The sequence below is a fragment of the Bufo gargarizans genome, chromosome 4, assembly GCF_014858855.1.
Source record: "Bufo gargarizans isolate SCDJY-AF-19 chromosome 4, ASM1485885v1, whole genome shotgun sequence".
In the NCBI taxonomy this organism is placed as follows: domain Eukaryota; kingdom Metazoa; phylum Chordata; class Amphibia; order Anura; family Bufonidae; genus Bufo; species Bufo gargarizans.
The window spans coordinates 59,526,610-59,542,385 of NC_058083.1; the positions used below are offsets into that span (position 1 = coordinate 59,526,610).

Below are 15,776 nucleotides of genomic sequence, written 5' to 3' on the forward strand. Positions count from 1 at the left end.
CTATGTAACCAATATAAGAATCTCCTTCACTGTTAGAAGCAGATGTTTTGTCTGGTTGTACGTCAGTGATTTGTCCCGCCCCCGAGTTACCCTATGTAACCAATATAAGAATCTCATTCACTGCTAGAAGCAGATGTTTTGTCTGGTTGTACGTCGGTGATTTGTCCCGCCCCCGAGTTACCCTATGTAACCAATATAAGAATCTCCTTCACTGTTAGAAGCAGATGTTTTGTCTGGTTGTACGTCAGTGATTTGTCCCGCCCCCGAGTTACCCTATGTAACCAATATAAGAATGTCCTTTACTGTGAGGAGCAGATGTTTTGTCTGGTTGGCTGTCGGTGGATTTGTCCCGCCCTCGAGTTACCCTCTGTCACCAATAATAGAATCTCCTTCACTGCGAGAAGATGTTTTAATCTGTTTATTGATCAAGAGGTGTCCCCCTGAGGTCAGCTGTACGTCTCTGACACGTATGATGAGTGATGCTCACACCCATGGACTGAGACGTCTAGTTCACCAAAAGTCTTTGATGTAACTAAACCCTGCTGACTCCAGAATCTTCTCCAGATCCTTCTCAGGGGGTTTGAGGTTGAATAAAAGACACGAGATGTTGAGTGTCACCTTCATCGAGCAAGATGGGAGGGATAAGATGTCCGAGGTCTCTGGAGACACCAGGAGATATCCAAAATACCCAGCAAAGATCCCGGCTGAAAAAGAGAAGTTGACTGATCAGTAAAGAACAGAAGCACAGAATGTTATATGATATACTCCAGTCACATCCCAAGCTGCATTCACCATTCTATTAGCTGTCACCCGTACTTACACGTGCCAAAGAGCTTGGCTATGATCCAACGCCCCCAGAAGGATTACTTTGTGGGAAATGTGGTGTTTTTAAGTTTTCATGTAGAATGTTGTGCAAACACTACATCTCCCACAACGGGCAGGTAAGCATAGGTTTGTGAATGCAGCTCTAGCTGTGACTGGAGTACAAGACCTAACATTATATAATGAGTGCAGAGCTGCCGGCCCGTCCCTTTCTCCACCCACAAATGGCGTGAGTGGGGCGAAGTCACGGATAGCGGTGCAACTAACCGTCGTGCCACCATCTGTGACTGAAATACATAATTCAGCTTAGTAAACGACTCACTAGGTTTGTCACCCTTAAATTGGACACTACGGATGGCACCATTGTGGGAGCACTGGGGCTGCCATTATTATAGAGGCAATGTGTAAAACCTTTACCCGACTGCACAAAATTGTACCGAAAAGTGGTTTAGTTGGGGTGGGGTAGTCTTCCCAAAGATGATGTCTAGTAAACATGGTGGCCTTGTGGAGAGGTTGCACTGTAAATTGAAAACTTACTGAAGTGAAGTAGTTTCTTAGCTGAGAATCCAAATGATGAAGCTAAGGCAGTTGGACAGGAGTCCTGGTGATGGTGTCCTGGCAGAAAGCAGTTCAGGTCTACCAAGAAGAATATTCTCTACTGAAATGTCCCACCAGACCCCACACGTCCAGTTTCTTGTAAAAAGCATAGAAGATTCCAACAAAATTCACGAGACTTGTATATAGACGAGTAGCAGCTCCCAAGATTGTGTGACTTGCGCTGTCACGTAGCCCCAGCCTTATTGTTCTCTGATGTCAGCCTGCGCAAAGGCCGACTGTAGGGCAGGTGAATATCGTCTAGTGCTCCTCGTCAGCCAAGGTGAGGCTGAATGCCTCCTCTGCACCCCGAGAGATATGCCCCTCATTATTATTACCATCTAATTTTCTTTCTCATTCTCTCCAGATCAGGAGGTTTTTAGGATAGACAACACTTCCAAAATCTATGGTGGTCATGTAGGACCTCTTGATAAGTCCTGTAAGTCAACGGAGCTGACCCAAAGCCAAACCTATATCAAGCTGCCCACCAGTCCGAATTCAAATACGTTGGCCAGTAAAGAGACTAGATATCGTCAAGAATAGGCAAGATTTTCCTAGTGGAAATTTGTACCGATCCCCGAAAGAAAAATGTAGAACCAGACCTTAATCTGTTATGACTCAAGGGGTGAATTTCCATAAAGGTAATTGTAAATGGTTGTGGGGTTGGTTATCAGGTGTAATTACAACCTCTTGTCTTTATTAGGACATTTACAGGTGTTCAAATCCCTTTCATTGCTTCTCATCACCATGATCTTTAACTTTCGACTCCTTTCATTCTTTCTCAGTGGAATTAAGGGACCTCATATTTAATCAATGATTCTGATCAACATCCCCTGACCCCCCAGAAAAGTCTCCTAGTCTTGAGGTCCCTCTAGAAGTTCTGCAGCCTGCCGCCTACATGGGTCCGCTGGTGAGTCTTCAGATGATGGGACTGGACGAAGCTCTTGGAGCACTGAGTGCACTTGTACGGCCGTTCTCCTGTGTGAATTCGCTGATGAACCTTCAGGATTGAGTTCTTGATGAACTTTTTGCCACACACTGTGCACTGGTATGGCTTTTCCCCTGTATGAACTCTCTGGTGAACCATGAGCTCGTAGGGTTGTCTGAAAGTCTTCACGCAGTGACGGCAGTGGTACGGTCTTCCCCCTGTGTGACTGATCTGATGTCTGAGGAAACGGGATAGGTCAGAGAAGGTTTTAGGACATTCATTGCACTGGTATGGCCTCTCTCTTCGGTGCTGGGGCAGAGGTGACAGGATGCCGACGTGATTGTGCCAACTGCTCCACCTATAGTATGAGCCATTGAGGAAGCAATGTGTGCCAGCTGGCCCGTCTACCGCTGTGACCTCTCGTCTGTTCTCTGCAAAATATAAGACATGACTTGTTATTGAGAGTTCATTCAAACCCCGGCTTCCTCTGGTCAAATCTGAACCCAGAGCTACAAGATACCAGTTCCAGTCAATAGGCTAATCAGTACCATGGTCTGACATACATGAGAAGACCTGGACCATATGTGCCAAAGCATGCCATGCCACTGTTACCTTTGAGAAGATTTTGGACAAACTTAGACATGGTTTGTGCCTATACAAGATGAGTTAGGCATCTAGGCATGGTCTAAGGAAGAACATGGTATGGCTTATCAAAACTGTGTATAATTTGGGCACATATAGGCTGAACTGGACATGGTTTCAGCAGATCTGGCTAGACCCGGGTATTATCCTAGCAGCAGGAAGGTGTTGTCGGTATTTGTCCACTTTGGCAGGTGTACAGTTTGTATGTTATGGAGTCTCTCCGTTTACCTTGGTTGGAACGTTCAGTGGTTTCTGTGTCTTCAGACGTCTGGTTTATCCACATTTCCGTCATCTCTTGCATCCTGGAGGCTGCATTATTGTCTATGGAGCAAGTAAGAAGAAGAGAAAGAGAATTATCTGCAGGATCAGTGCCAATGCACAGGGGTGAAAGTCATCATGGCGCAGTGGCAGGGACTGAATTTGACCCTTGTTGACCTGAAGCAACCGGTCAACACCATCTCCTTCTTATATTCAGAGGGTCAGCATAGTTTTACCTGCGTCTTTAAAGGGTTTTCCTTGTCCGACATTTTACTTCTGATGACCTATCCTCCAGAATAGGTCATCAGTATCTGATCGGTGGGAGTCCGACAACAGGGACCCCCGCCGATTAGCTGTTTTGAGAAGGCACTCCTGTGAGCATCGCTGCCTTCTCCAAGCTCATCAAGCCCAGCGCTTTACATTGTATAGCGGCTGAGCTACTCCTAGGCCATGTGAACGATGAACGTGACGTTCTCGGCCTAGGAAAATCAGAGGGAAGGACAGCTGATCGGCGTGGCTCCTAGGTGTCAGACCCCCACCGATCATATACTGATGACCTATACAGAGGATAGGCCATCAGTACTAAAATGTTGGAAATCCCCTGTAAAGGAACTCTCCAGTCTTCTCATTCCATCACTTATCAAAAACATTTTGGGTATCCGAGAACTGCAGTCCCCAACCAATGTCTTGAACCAAGGTTGTCGGTCTTGATGCAGGGTTGGTGTCTCCTTCCACTATATTCTTGGCTTAGAATGGCCAAGTGTGGAGTCCGTTTATTTCAATGGAATGAAGAGCCAAAAAATCACTTGCCCTGCAACTAGTGACAAGACCCTGTTCAATTTGGGGGAAGGAGTCTTAATGAAGCTTCCCACGACATCTTTACTGTCTGCATCGGGTGAGATGCCTGCACACCAGTGGCCAGGGCAAGTGTCCACCATCACATCAGCGCCGTAGTATGCCTCAATACTGTTCTACAAACAAGCATCAGATATGGAGAAGTCGCAACCTTGTAACATAAACCTTACCGATATTTCTCAGCGTTTGCAGTTCTCTGGAATTGCCAGAATTTTTGGAATTTGTTGTGTCCTAGACCTTTTCAGCTACACTAGAATATACAGCTGAGTAGGCATGGAGATAACACATATCTAGACAGGTCCCTGTATGTGACAACCTTCATGCTTTACACTGCAGGCTGCTTCAGAAAGTTGGAACAAGTAAAAGAAAAAAATATATACAGAATAATGACGACTGAAAAGCTCTATTTATAACAAGGTTTGGACCTTCTTGACAATATACCGATGCACAACGTGGCGACCATTCGCATTTCGGGCATGGAAGCCATTACTACAGCATTTTTTCAGTTGGCAAATAGCTTGAAGGAAGCACAAAGGACACATCAATTAGAATTTATCATGGAAGTCAAGTGAGAAAACCAAAGAATAATCTGACCCAGCTGCCCCCAACCATAAAGGTGTAACCTACAATAATAGCTGCAGGATAAGTGACTCCACCCCATGAGGAACCAAACCCCACCCACGAGGGACCAAACTTATTTCTTTTTAGTGCTACACTCCGTAACTATATCTGTGCAACCAGTCGTAGGGAGTATAAATGTCAGACTTCTGCTTCAACTCGCGGATCTGGTTACACAAGAGGGGAGACCATTTACAACGTCCTCACGTTCAGATGTGATTACACCACTTGTGGGACAGACAAAAGGATAAATTTAAACCGGGGTCTTTAGCCCCCAGCGCCACCATTTTTTAACTCTCTTCAGGACAGAAGAGACGGGTCAAGGGGTGGCCGGCGTGTTACCAAAAAAGGAGCATCACAGAATGAGTACTTTTCAGTAGTATTCTCCATCACTTATCTTGGCTGAACCCCCAAAACAACCCCCGATATGTGCTGCAGCAAGCCATGTGGTTCCTAGCGATAGGCCCCGAAATCTCGAATTCTCTATGTAATAGAACATAAAGGGCCACAAATAAATGGTGTTCTGGGACTAGTATCCAGGACTGCTTTAGTCACTGGGACATCATGGGATTTGGTAGAAAGGTGCTGCCAGAATGTAGGTCCATGTGGCCACAAACCTGGGAGTAAAAGCAAATGCAGTTAACGTATCAGCTTTTCTGACCATCGAAGAGTGTAAAACTGTATTATAGAATAGACATTTAAGGGGTTGTCCCATGAAAAATAATCTACATTTTTTAGACCGGCATCTGGATATGAATTTTTTTGTAAATGTATCTGCACAGCGCCACCTGCAGTTTTTTTTTTTTCCCATGTCTCTGTCCACCTCGCTGTGGTGGTCACACATGCCCAGTACCATCCTTCAACTGTATCTACTGTTAAAAGCTGTGACAGTCAGAGTGGGAAAGCTGCAGCAGAAAGGACACACCGACCTGAGAATGGACATGCCCTTTAACGGTGATAGGTAGAGAGCTGCAGCAGAAAGGACCCCACCAGCTGCAGTAGAAAGTTCACGGCCCTGAAATTCTAGCAGAGCAACTACAGTAATGAATGAAGAGCTCTCTGGATCCACGCGAGGTACAGGGCTGGTTAGCGAGAGGTTGTCATGACCTATATTATGCTTGACTTGCATTATTTTGTACTATTCATAAGATAACCCCCTAAATAGTCCTTTCACATGACTTGATTCAGGGCCCCAACTGGAACCAATTGACAATATAAAAAGCTAAAAATCAGCATTTTTTAAAAGGGCCTTTACACAGGCTAATGCGAACTGTATGGGAACGAATGATCGTTAGTATGATCATTCTTCCCCCGGTCTGCATATTGTCCACAGCACATCCCGTTTACCAGCAACTGATTATTTTTGTGGCTCCATAAAGATCTGATCGGCTGATAATCGAGCATTCACCGGATGGGTGGGGAGCTTAGCCTACGTATATTCGTTCGCAACCATCAGTCGTGTGTCAGAGGGTCTTCAGGACGCCCCTGAGATGATCGCTGCCATGTATGGCCTATGGTGGGATGAATGAGTAGTTGTCCACATTAGTTTCAGCTTTTAGTCGCCCCCTATACAGACAGCTATAGCTGTGATCTTGGCACCCACCATGTGTCTTCTCCATCCACACCACCGCTGGGTACCTCAGCACCCGCAGCCTAACATCTCGGGGGGGGGGGGGGGGGCACATCTGGTGACGCCTTCCCCCCACCATTCACTGCACAAAAAAAATAAAACTTTTCTAAACTGTTTTTAAAACCTCTTTTCTTTATTTAAAACAATAATATTAAAATCAAATATTTTATAATCAGAGACAATTTCTAAAAAATAATCACCAGGAGCTGAAAAATCGATAGAACTGCCCACGATTTGTTTGAGGGGGGGCTGTCAGTGGACTAGGTAATTTTTCTTTTCTGGGGGACAGGCTGATCGCCGTGGCTTATGTTCATCACCTGCCGCCGCAGTCCTGTGTGGACGCTGGAGTGCTCCGTGGTCCGATCATTGGGCGACATAGATGAGGCAGGACGTATGACCTCAATGCCCCTCTGTATAATGTTGCCCAAGGCGGCCAGTCCATCTGTCTGCTGGATCTGCAGGAGGTTCAGAGAGTACGCGATCTGAGACAAGATGGCGTTCTGCTCCTGCATGAGGAGGTTGGACTGCCGCTGGTGGGAGGTCAGGTTGTGTAGGGTGCTGCTTATAGTGGGGAACTGGTGGTGGTCGTGTGGATCGGGCTCCGACTCTGGAGCCGTTTCTTCCATGACGTCTGAGGGATGAGGTCGACATTCTGGTGAGATGATGGATGGTTCTTCGGAGGAGTCTTTGCTGGAGTCCTCAGCAGCGTCCTGGCATTGAGGAGAGAAGCTTCTGGCCGCCTCCGGGTGGACGCATTCTACGGGCTCTAAACACAGAAGAGTTAAGGTGTTACCAGATGTTCTAACTTCATGTACGCTATTAGTATTACAGCTATTGCTCCGTGGCCATGGTGGCCTCTCACACATCCCCCTCAAGGCAAATTCCCAATTTCTACAAATCTAGACAAAATCTACACGACTGGAAACCCATGGATTGTCTTTGTTGGTTCTTTTAATCTCATTTGTTCTTCCAACGCTGCTTTTCCTATAATTCCACTTGTCCCACAGTCCTTTACTGTCTGAACCAGGCCTGATAATGAAATGGAACCAAACCCCTTGATGGCCATGTCCCTGTAATCGTAGACCGGTGTCGTCCACCGTTTACCATCTGTCACGCTCCTACAAAAAGAGGGCAATGGTCGGCAGAAAATGGTCCATATCTGCCTTTCCAGCCTGCTCTATAGTCAACAGGGATAAATCCACTGTAACCCACTAAAGACCAGGGAGATACAGGAATACTGAAAAAAGGGATATCCAGTGGTACTAAACAACTGTCATAAATACTAACCTGCTAGACACCAGGGACTTGGTTATCATTCGACTAAAAAAACTTGTGTACTAATCCACTAGACCACCAGGGATATTGTTAGTATCCTACTAGAAAGCATAGGTAATAGTACTAACCCACTAGACCACCAGGGATATTGTCCTCCTACTAGATAACATGGGTAATAGTACTAACCCACTACACCACCAGGGATATTGTTAATATCCTACTAGAAAGCATAGGTAATAGTACTAACCCACTAGACCACCAGGGATATTGTCATACTAGATAACATGGGTAATAGTACTAACCCACTACACCACCAGGGATATTGTTATTATCCTACTAGAAAGCATGGGTAATAGTACTAACCCACTAGACCACCAGGGATATTGTCCTCCTACTAGATAACATGGGTAACAGTACTAACCCACTACACCACCAGGGATATTGTTATTATCCTACTAAAAAGCATGGGTAGTATCACTTATTCCCTAGACAGCAACAAAATTATCATAGGGTAGCATCCTAACCCACTAGACTACCAAGGATATTGTTATTTGCACTAGGGCAGTTTTACTAATCCACTAGACACCAGGGATAGTTCTTGGACTTCATTATTATTAGTTATCCTATTAGAAAACATGGGGAAGTATTACTAACACACCAGACATATTATTATCCTTCTAGAAAATATGAGTAGCATTAATAACCTACTAGACTACCAGGGATATAATTAACCAATTAGTAAACAAGGGGAATCCACTACCGAGCAAGGACAATGCCATTATCCTACTAGAAAGCATAAGTAGTATTATTTATCCATTTGATACCAGGGATACTGTTCTTATGCTACCAGAATACATGGGTAGTATTACTAACCCGCCAGACACCATGGATATTGTTACTATCCTAATAGAAAACATTAGTAGTATTAGTAACCCACTAGATCACCCAGGATATTGTTATTTCCTTACTAGAAAACACTGGTAGTATTACTATTGGTAGTATTACTAATCCAGTAGGAAATTATTATGATAGGTTAGTATTACTAATCCACTAGACCACCAAGGGTATTGTTATTAACCTATTTGAAAGCAAGCGCAGTGTTACTAACCCACTAGATCACCAAGGGTATTGTTATTAACCTATTTGAAAGCAAGTGCAGTGTTACTAACCCACTAGATCACCAGGGATATTATTATCCTACCAGAAAGAATGGGTGGTATTACTTATCCGCCAGACACCAAAGAAATTATGATGGGGCAATATTACTAACCCACAAGACCACCAGGGAGATTGTTCTTAACCTACTAGAAAACATGCATAGTATTAGTATCCCACTAGACCTCCGGGGATATTGTTATCCTTCTGGAAAGCATGGGTGGAACTTATCCACCAGACACCAAAGAAATTATGATGGGGCAGTATTACTAATCCACTAGACCACAAGGGATCTTGTTAGTAACATAAATGGCATTAGGAACTCCCAGACATCTGAGACATGGTTAGTAGCCCACGGGGGCGAGCAGATATATAATTTTTAACTTCCTAGAGACCAGGGAGGCTGTACTGGATGACCAGTCATGACGTGTGGCCACTGGTAACAGTTTGCATTGAGCCCTCATATTCCCAGTTGAAATGGGTCATCCTCACCAGACATGTTGAAGAGCCCAGAGTTGCTAGAAGAGTGTGTAAGTGGTGTCTGGGGAACATGGCGGGTCTGCTGGATGTGATTTCAGAAATGAAACGTCCACATCACTAGGTGCCACGTTTACTCAGTGGCCCCTGGCACTTCACATGGAGTCTACTATAACAATTTATCAGATTTCTCTAAAACTAAGCAACCGTTCCACGATACACAAAATAAGGCTATTTACCGGCTTCCACCTCCTCGGGCAGGTCCTCCTTGTCTTGGTTCCAGTCAACCTCTTTGCTGTATTCTGGCTTGAAGAAATCTCTCAACCTCTGCTCGTACGGTGCCAGCCTAAGGTGCGGTGGTGGTCGGCGCCCCGTCTCGGCAACGTGAGCGGCGGCCTCACTCAGCTTCTCGTTCATTTTGCGCTTTGCATCCTTCCACCGCTTCTTGACTTTATCACTGGTGCGTGAAGCCACTCCTATGGCGCTGACTTCATTGGCTATGGCCTGCCACATGGCATTCTTGGCCATGCTGGGAGTAATGTCTGCTTCATTGCCAAAAAGCTTGGAGTAATTCTCTATCACCAGGTCCACGAGGACGTCCAGTTCCTTCTCGGTGAACTTTACAATTCGCAGACGCGGGACTCCGGGAGAGGGGGCAGATGTAGACTGAGATCCGACAGAGACCTGAGTCACGGGGAATTGTGAGGGCGATGCGGTATCGCAGATATGTAGGGTCGGCTCACCCGCATCTGTTATGTTGGCACAGAACAAAGTCAAGTTTAGAGGTGGTGGTCACGTTCTTTCTGAACAGGTTTTTAGAGGATAATCGCTACAGAGGCCACTTAAAACAAGACCGGAAAGGTTAGTTCTAGGCGTTTCATTATGAGAATAATATAAGTAAGGGTGGACGGGCCACAGAGCCTACTGGGTAATTACCCAGTGGTCAGAGGGGGCCGCCCGAACCCTCCTCGTGGCCGCCAGACGGATAAATAATGATCTGATGCCCTCAGCATTAACTTATGCTAAGAGCATCAGATACTAAAGCGCTTGGCAAGTGGCGCCCTCCTCAGTTCAGCTCTATTGCCGTCCTCAGAATACAGTTGAATACTGTGGTGCGGACGGCAGAATATTGTGCTGCACTGCGGTATCTGGTTCTGCTGGGGCGGTATATTGTGCTGCACTGCGGTATCTGGTTCTGCTGGGGCAGTATATTGTGCTGCACTGCGGTATCGGGTTCTGCTGGGGCGGTATAGGGTTCTGCTGGGGCGGTATATTGTGCTGCACTGCGGTATCGGGTTCTGCTGGGGCGGTATATTGTGCTGCACTGCGGTATCGGGTTCTGCTGGGGCGGTATATTGTGCTGCACTGGGGCATCGGGTTCTGCTGGGGCGGTATATTGTGCTGCACTGCGGTATCGGGTTCTGCTGGGGCGGTATATTGTGCTGCACTGCGGTATCGGGTTCTGCTGGGGCGGTATATTGTGCTGCACTGCGGTATCGGGTTCTGCTGGGGCGGTATATTGTGCTGCACTGCGGTATCGGGTTCTGCTGGGGCGGTATATTGTGCTGCACTGCGGTATCGGGTTCTGCTGGGGCGGTATATTGTGCTGCACTGCGGTATCGGGTTCTGCTGGGGCGGTATATTGTGCTGCACTGCGGTATCGGGTTCTGCTGGGGCGGTATATTGTGCTGCACTGCGGTATCGGGTTCTGCTGGGGCGGTATATTGTGCTGCACTGCGGTATCGGGTTCTGCTGGGGCGGTATATTGTGCTGCACTGCGGTATCGGGTTCTGCTGGGGCGGTATATTGTGCTGCACTGCGGTATCGGGTTCTGCTGGGGCGGTATATTGTGCTGCACTGTGGTATCGGGTTCTGCTGTGGCGGTATATTGTGCTGCACTATAGCATTGCTGGTCACACCTTCATCTGTTGTCGCTGCCCACTTGTGTTGTACTGCCTTCTACCAGTCTGGACCACCTACAACTTGGGGCTACTTTTAGGTTTTTTCCAGGGCCACTTTAGGTTCCTAGTCTGTCCCAGAATATACGTGGTCCATCTCTTCTGACTGAATAGCACCACACAGACACAGAAACTACAATCACATCCTCTTGGTCAGACAGACGACACCCATAGTGAGAAACTGGCAAGGAGAGTCCAATTCCTGCGTGTCAGAACGTTGCTGGTTCTGGTTTATGTGGAGGGCTGCACTGGCCACAGACACCACAGGGAAACTTCACGGTGGGCCAATATCCGGGGGGCTGCCAAAGCCCTCCTCACCACTCCCAGACGGGTTCACAACAACCTGACGCTAGGAACATCAAGTAATCATCTACCTGGCTGGTGGCTGCATGTGTACTCAGGTGGCTTCCTGCTCCACCACCAGTGGCTTCTTCTAGGGAGGCATTTGGTTCTGCTGGGGCAGCATTTTGTGTTGTACTGTGGTATCTGGTTCTTCTGGGGTGGTATTGTGTGCTGTATTATGGTATCACTGACCCTGCCTACTTGTGTTGGCCTCACATCCTGTCAATTTGGACCTGCCTACAACATGGGGACACTTTTACTCTTTTTCCAGGACCAGCTTATGTGCCCCGAATAACGCGACATATACAGTCAGGTCCATAAATATTGGGACATCGACACAATTCTAACATTTTTGGCCCTATACACCACCACAATGGATTTGAAATGAAACAAACAAGATGTGCTTTACCTGCAGACTGTCAGCTTTAATTTGAGGATATTTACATCCAAATCAGGTGAACGGTGCAGGAATTACCACAGTTTGCATCTGTGCCTCCCACTTGTTAGGGGGCCAAAACTAATGGGACAGAATAATAATCATAAGTCAAACTTTCACTTTTTAATACTTGGTTGCAAATCCTTTGCAGTCAATTACAGCCTGAAGTCTGGAACGCATAGACATCACCAGACGTTAGGTTTCATCCCTGGTGATGCTCTGCCAGGCCTCTACTGCAACTGTCTTCAGTTCCTGCTTGTTCTTGGGGCATTTTCCCTTCAGTTTTGTCTTCAGCAAGTGAAATGCAGCTCAATCGGATTCAGGTCAGGTGATTGACTCGGCCATTGCAGAACATTCCACTTCTTTCCCTTAAAAAAAACTCTTTGGTTGCTTTTGCAGTATGTTTTGGGTCATTGTCCATCTGCACTGTGAAGCGCCGTCCAATGAGTTCTGAAGCATTTGGCTGAATATGAGCAGATAATATTGCCCGAAACACTTCAGAATTCATCCTGCTGCTTTTGTCAGCAGTCACATCATCGATAAATACAAGAGAACCAGTTCCATTGGCAGCCATACATGCCCACGCCATGACACTACCACCACCATGCTTCACTGATGAGGTGGTATGCTTAGGATCATGAGCAGTTCCTTTCCTTCTCCATACTCTTCTCTTCCCATCACTCTGGTACAAGTTGATCTTGGTCTCATCTGTCCATAGGATGTTGTTCCAGAACTGTGAAGGCTTTTTTAGATGTCGTTTGGTAAACTCTAATCTGGCCTTCCTGTTTTTGAGGCTCACCAATGGTTTACATCTTGTGGTGAACCCTCTGTATTCACTCTGGTGAAGTCTTCTCTTGATTGCTGACTTTGACACACATACACCTACCTCCTGGAGAGTGTTCTTGATCTGGCTAACTGTTGTAAAGGTTGTTTTCTTCACCAGGGAAATAATTCTTCGGTCATCCACCACAGCTGTTTTCCGTGGTCTTCCGGGTCATTTGGTGTTGCTGAGCTCTGAGGTGCGTTCCTTCTTTTTAAGAATGTTCCAAACAGTTGTTTTGGCCGCGCCTAATGTTTTTCTATCTCTCTGATGGGATTGTTGTGTTTTTTCAGCCTAATGATGGCTTCACTGATAGTGACAGCTCTTTGGATCTCATCTTGAGAGTTGACAGTGACAGATTCCAAATGCAGATATCAGACTGGAAATGAACTCTGGACCTTTTATCTGCTCATTGTAATTGGGATAATGAGGGAATAACACACACTGGCCATGGAGCAGCTGAGAAGCCAATTGTCCCATTACTTTTGGTTCCTTAACAAGTGGGAGGCACATATGCAAACTGTTGTAATTCCTGCACCGTTCACCTGGTTTGGATGTAAATACCCTTTAATTAAAGCTGACAGTCTGCAGGTAAAGCACATATTGTTCATTTCATCCCAAATACATTGTGGTGGTGTATAGAGCCAAAAATGTTAGAATTGTGTCGATGTCCCAATATTTATGGACCTCACTGTACATCATTTGGTGGTAAATTGGACTCTCCTTACCAAGTGGACTATCTGGGAGGATTTAGGTGGAACCCACTCTCCAAGATACCATGCTACAAATTAGCACCGATGCACATGTTAACCATTTCAATATACTGAGCAACTCATTGTCCCACCTTTGCAATCCTTCTATGGTGGACACCCTCCAAGGATCAGGTTTACTGCAAAGACGATACAGAGGCCTCTCGACCATCTATTCATTGTGTCTTTACATGGTCAAATTCTTAGGATAATCACAACATAAAGTCAAGTAAGTCAGTACATATATACAACCAGATATAGTTTCAGATGGACTACTGGTGTCCACTGTCTACTTCAGTTCTCCAACATAAAATGAGAGCTGCAATCTGACTGGTACTATGGGTAACGCAACCTTTTTGACACTGTTTTCGGATGTATTCCACAATGTTTGTCTAGTGGGTAGACAAAGATTACATCAGTGATCAAGGGAGGACATCCATAGAAGAACATAAACTCCAATCTAGGACCTTAAGCAAAAGGAGGACAAGCAATAAATAAGATGAATTTCAACCTAGAACCCAAGACAAGGGAGGACAACCATGGAATAACAAACTCCGATCTAAGGCAAAAGGAGGACAGCCAAGGAACTCCAACCCAGGACCTAAAAGCAAAAGGAGGACAACCAATAAATAAGATGAATTTCAACCTAGAACCCAAGACAAGGGAGGACAACCATGGAATAACAAACTCCGATCTAAGGCAAAAGGAGGACAGCCAAGGAACTCCAACCCAGGACCTTAAGCAAAAGGAGGACAACCAATAAATAAGATGAATTTCAACCTAGAACCCAAGACAAGGGAGGACAACCATGGAATAACAAACTCCGATCTAAGGCAAAAGGAGGACAGCCAAGGAACTCCAACCCAGGACCTTAAGCAAAAGGAGGACAACCAATAAATAAGATGAATTTCAACCTAGAACCCAAGACAAGGGAGGACAACCATGGAATAACAAACTACGATCTAAGGCAAAAGGAGGACAGCCAAGGAACTCCAACCCAGGACCTAATGCAAGGGAAAATAACCATGGAAGAACGAACTCCAATCTAGGACCTAAAGGCAAGGGATGACAACCAAGGAAGAAGATGAACTCCAACCTAGGGCCCAAGTCTAAAAAGAACCACCATGGATAAAGATGAATGCCAACCTAGGGCCTAAGTCTAAAAAGAACAACCATGGAAAAAGATTAAATCCAACCTATGGCCTAAGTCTAAAAAGAACAACCATGGATAAAGATGAACGCCAACCTAGGGCCTAAGTCTAAAAAGAACAACCATGGAAAAAGATTAAATCCAACCTAGGGCCTAAGTCTAAAAAGAACAACCATGGAAAAAGATGAACTCCAACCTAGGACCTAAGTCTAAAAAGAACAACCATGGAAAAAACTAACTTCAACCTAGGACTTAAGACAAATAAGTGACTGCTAGAAATGATTACCTTGAAATAAAAGTCGTCGGGTGTCTTGCTCAAGTGCATAACCTGATCCTTACAGAGATCAATATACTCCTGATACAACTTGTTTCTGCCCTTATGGTTGTCCACCTTGGCCTACAAAAATAAGACTTGAGAAGAGATGACAACTATTACCCTAAATGCGTGTGTGTCCACTGACTACTCTGTAGAGGTGCTTACATACTGAACATTGCACATCACAACACACGTTGGTTCCTACAGACCTGTAGAGGAATATGTGCTGATAATCTGCCATGACAATATATTGCAAGTCAATCGCTGATCACTTAGTTTTAAACTTTTAGTTTAGTTTTACGCCTTCAATGCTGCAATCATTGGGTTTTTGTTCATTCACCACAGTTTCCATCATATTTAGCAGTGCATCCCTTGTTTACTCATGGTGATGTGCTGTCGGCAAAGATTTCAATATCCACATAAAAGACGCGATCAACGATTATTGAGCACTTCCTTGTTTGATGTCCAGAACGGGGTCTCTGAAGTAAATGGAGAGCGGCATACCCATGCATGGTGTCCTCTCCATTAACTGCTATAGATGGAGGGTGGATGCCCATGCACGGTTGCTCTCCTTTCACTTCGGGGGCCCCGTTCTGGAGATCGGAGCGAGAGGGACCCAGAGGCGGGACCCACACCTAGAGATATGCCATAAACTGTGAGATGGGACAGCCCTCTTAAGGTCTTGAAGACGACACACTATGAGGGAATGTCTATGTCCTAGTTAATGAGCTCAATCCCTATAGTCCCTTGT

The 15,776-nt window shown here is 45.7% G+C and overlaps 1 protein-coding gene across 5 annotated transcripts in view; it reads right to left on the reverse strand.

The window, feature by feature from the left end:
- Window positions 1-412: 412 nt before the first annotated feature.
- The window catches only part of LOC122933831 (zinc finger protein 595-like), a 58,558-nt gene continuing 43,194 nt past the window's right edge, over window positions 413-15,776 (reverse strand). For 3 of the 5 annotated variants that reach the window (XM_044288891.1, XM_044288893.1, XM_044288892.1), the window contains exons 11-12: window positions 9,494-10,003; window positions 6,460-7,113 (exon numbers count right to left, since the gene is read on the reverse strand). In XM_044288891.1, the coding sequence (XP_044144826.1) occupies window positions 6,608-7,113; window positions 9,494-10,003 (1,016 nt within the window). In that variant the 3' untranslated portion in view covers window positions 6,460-6,607. Of the gene's footprint in view, window positions 705-1,359; window positions 2,776-3,214; window positions 3,308-6,459; window positions 7,114-9,493; window positions 10,004-15,776 lie in introns of those variants that run through there. The other 2 variants (XM_044288894.1, XM_044288895.1) reach the window with 2 other exon arrangements.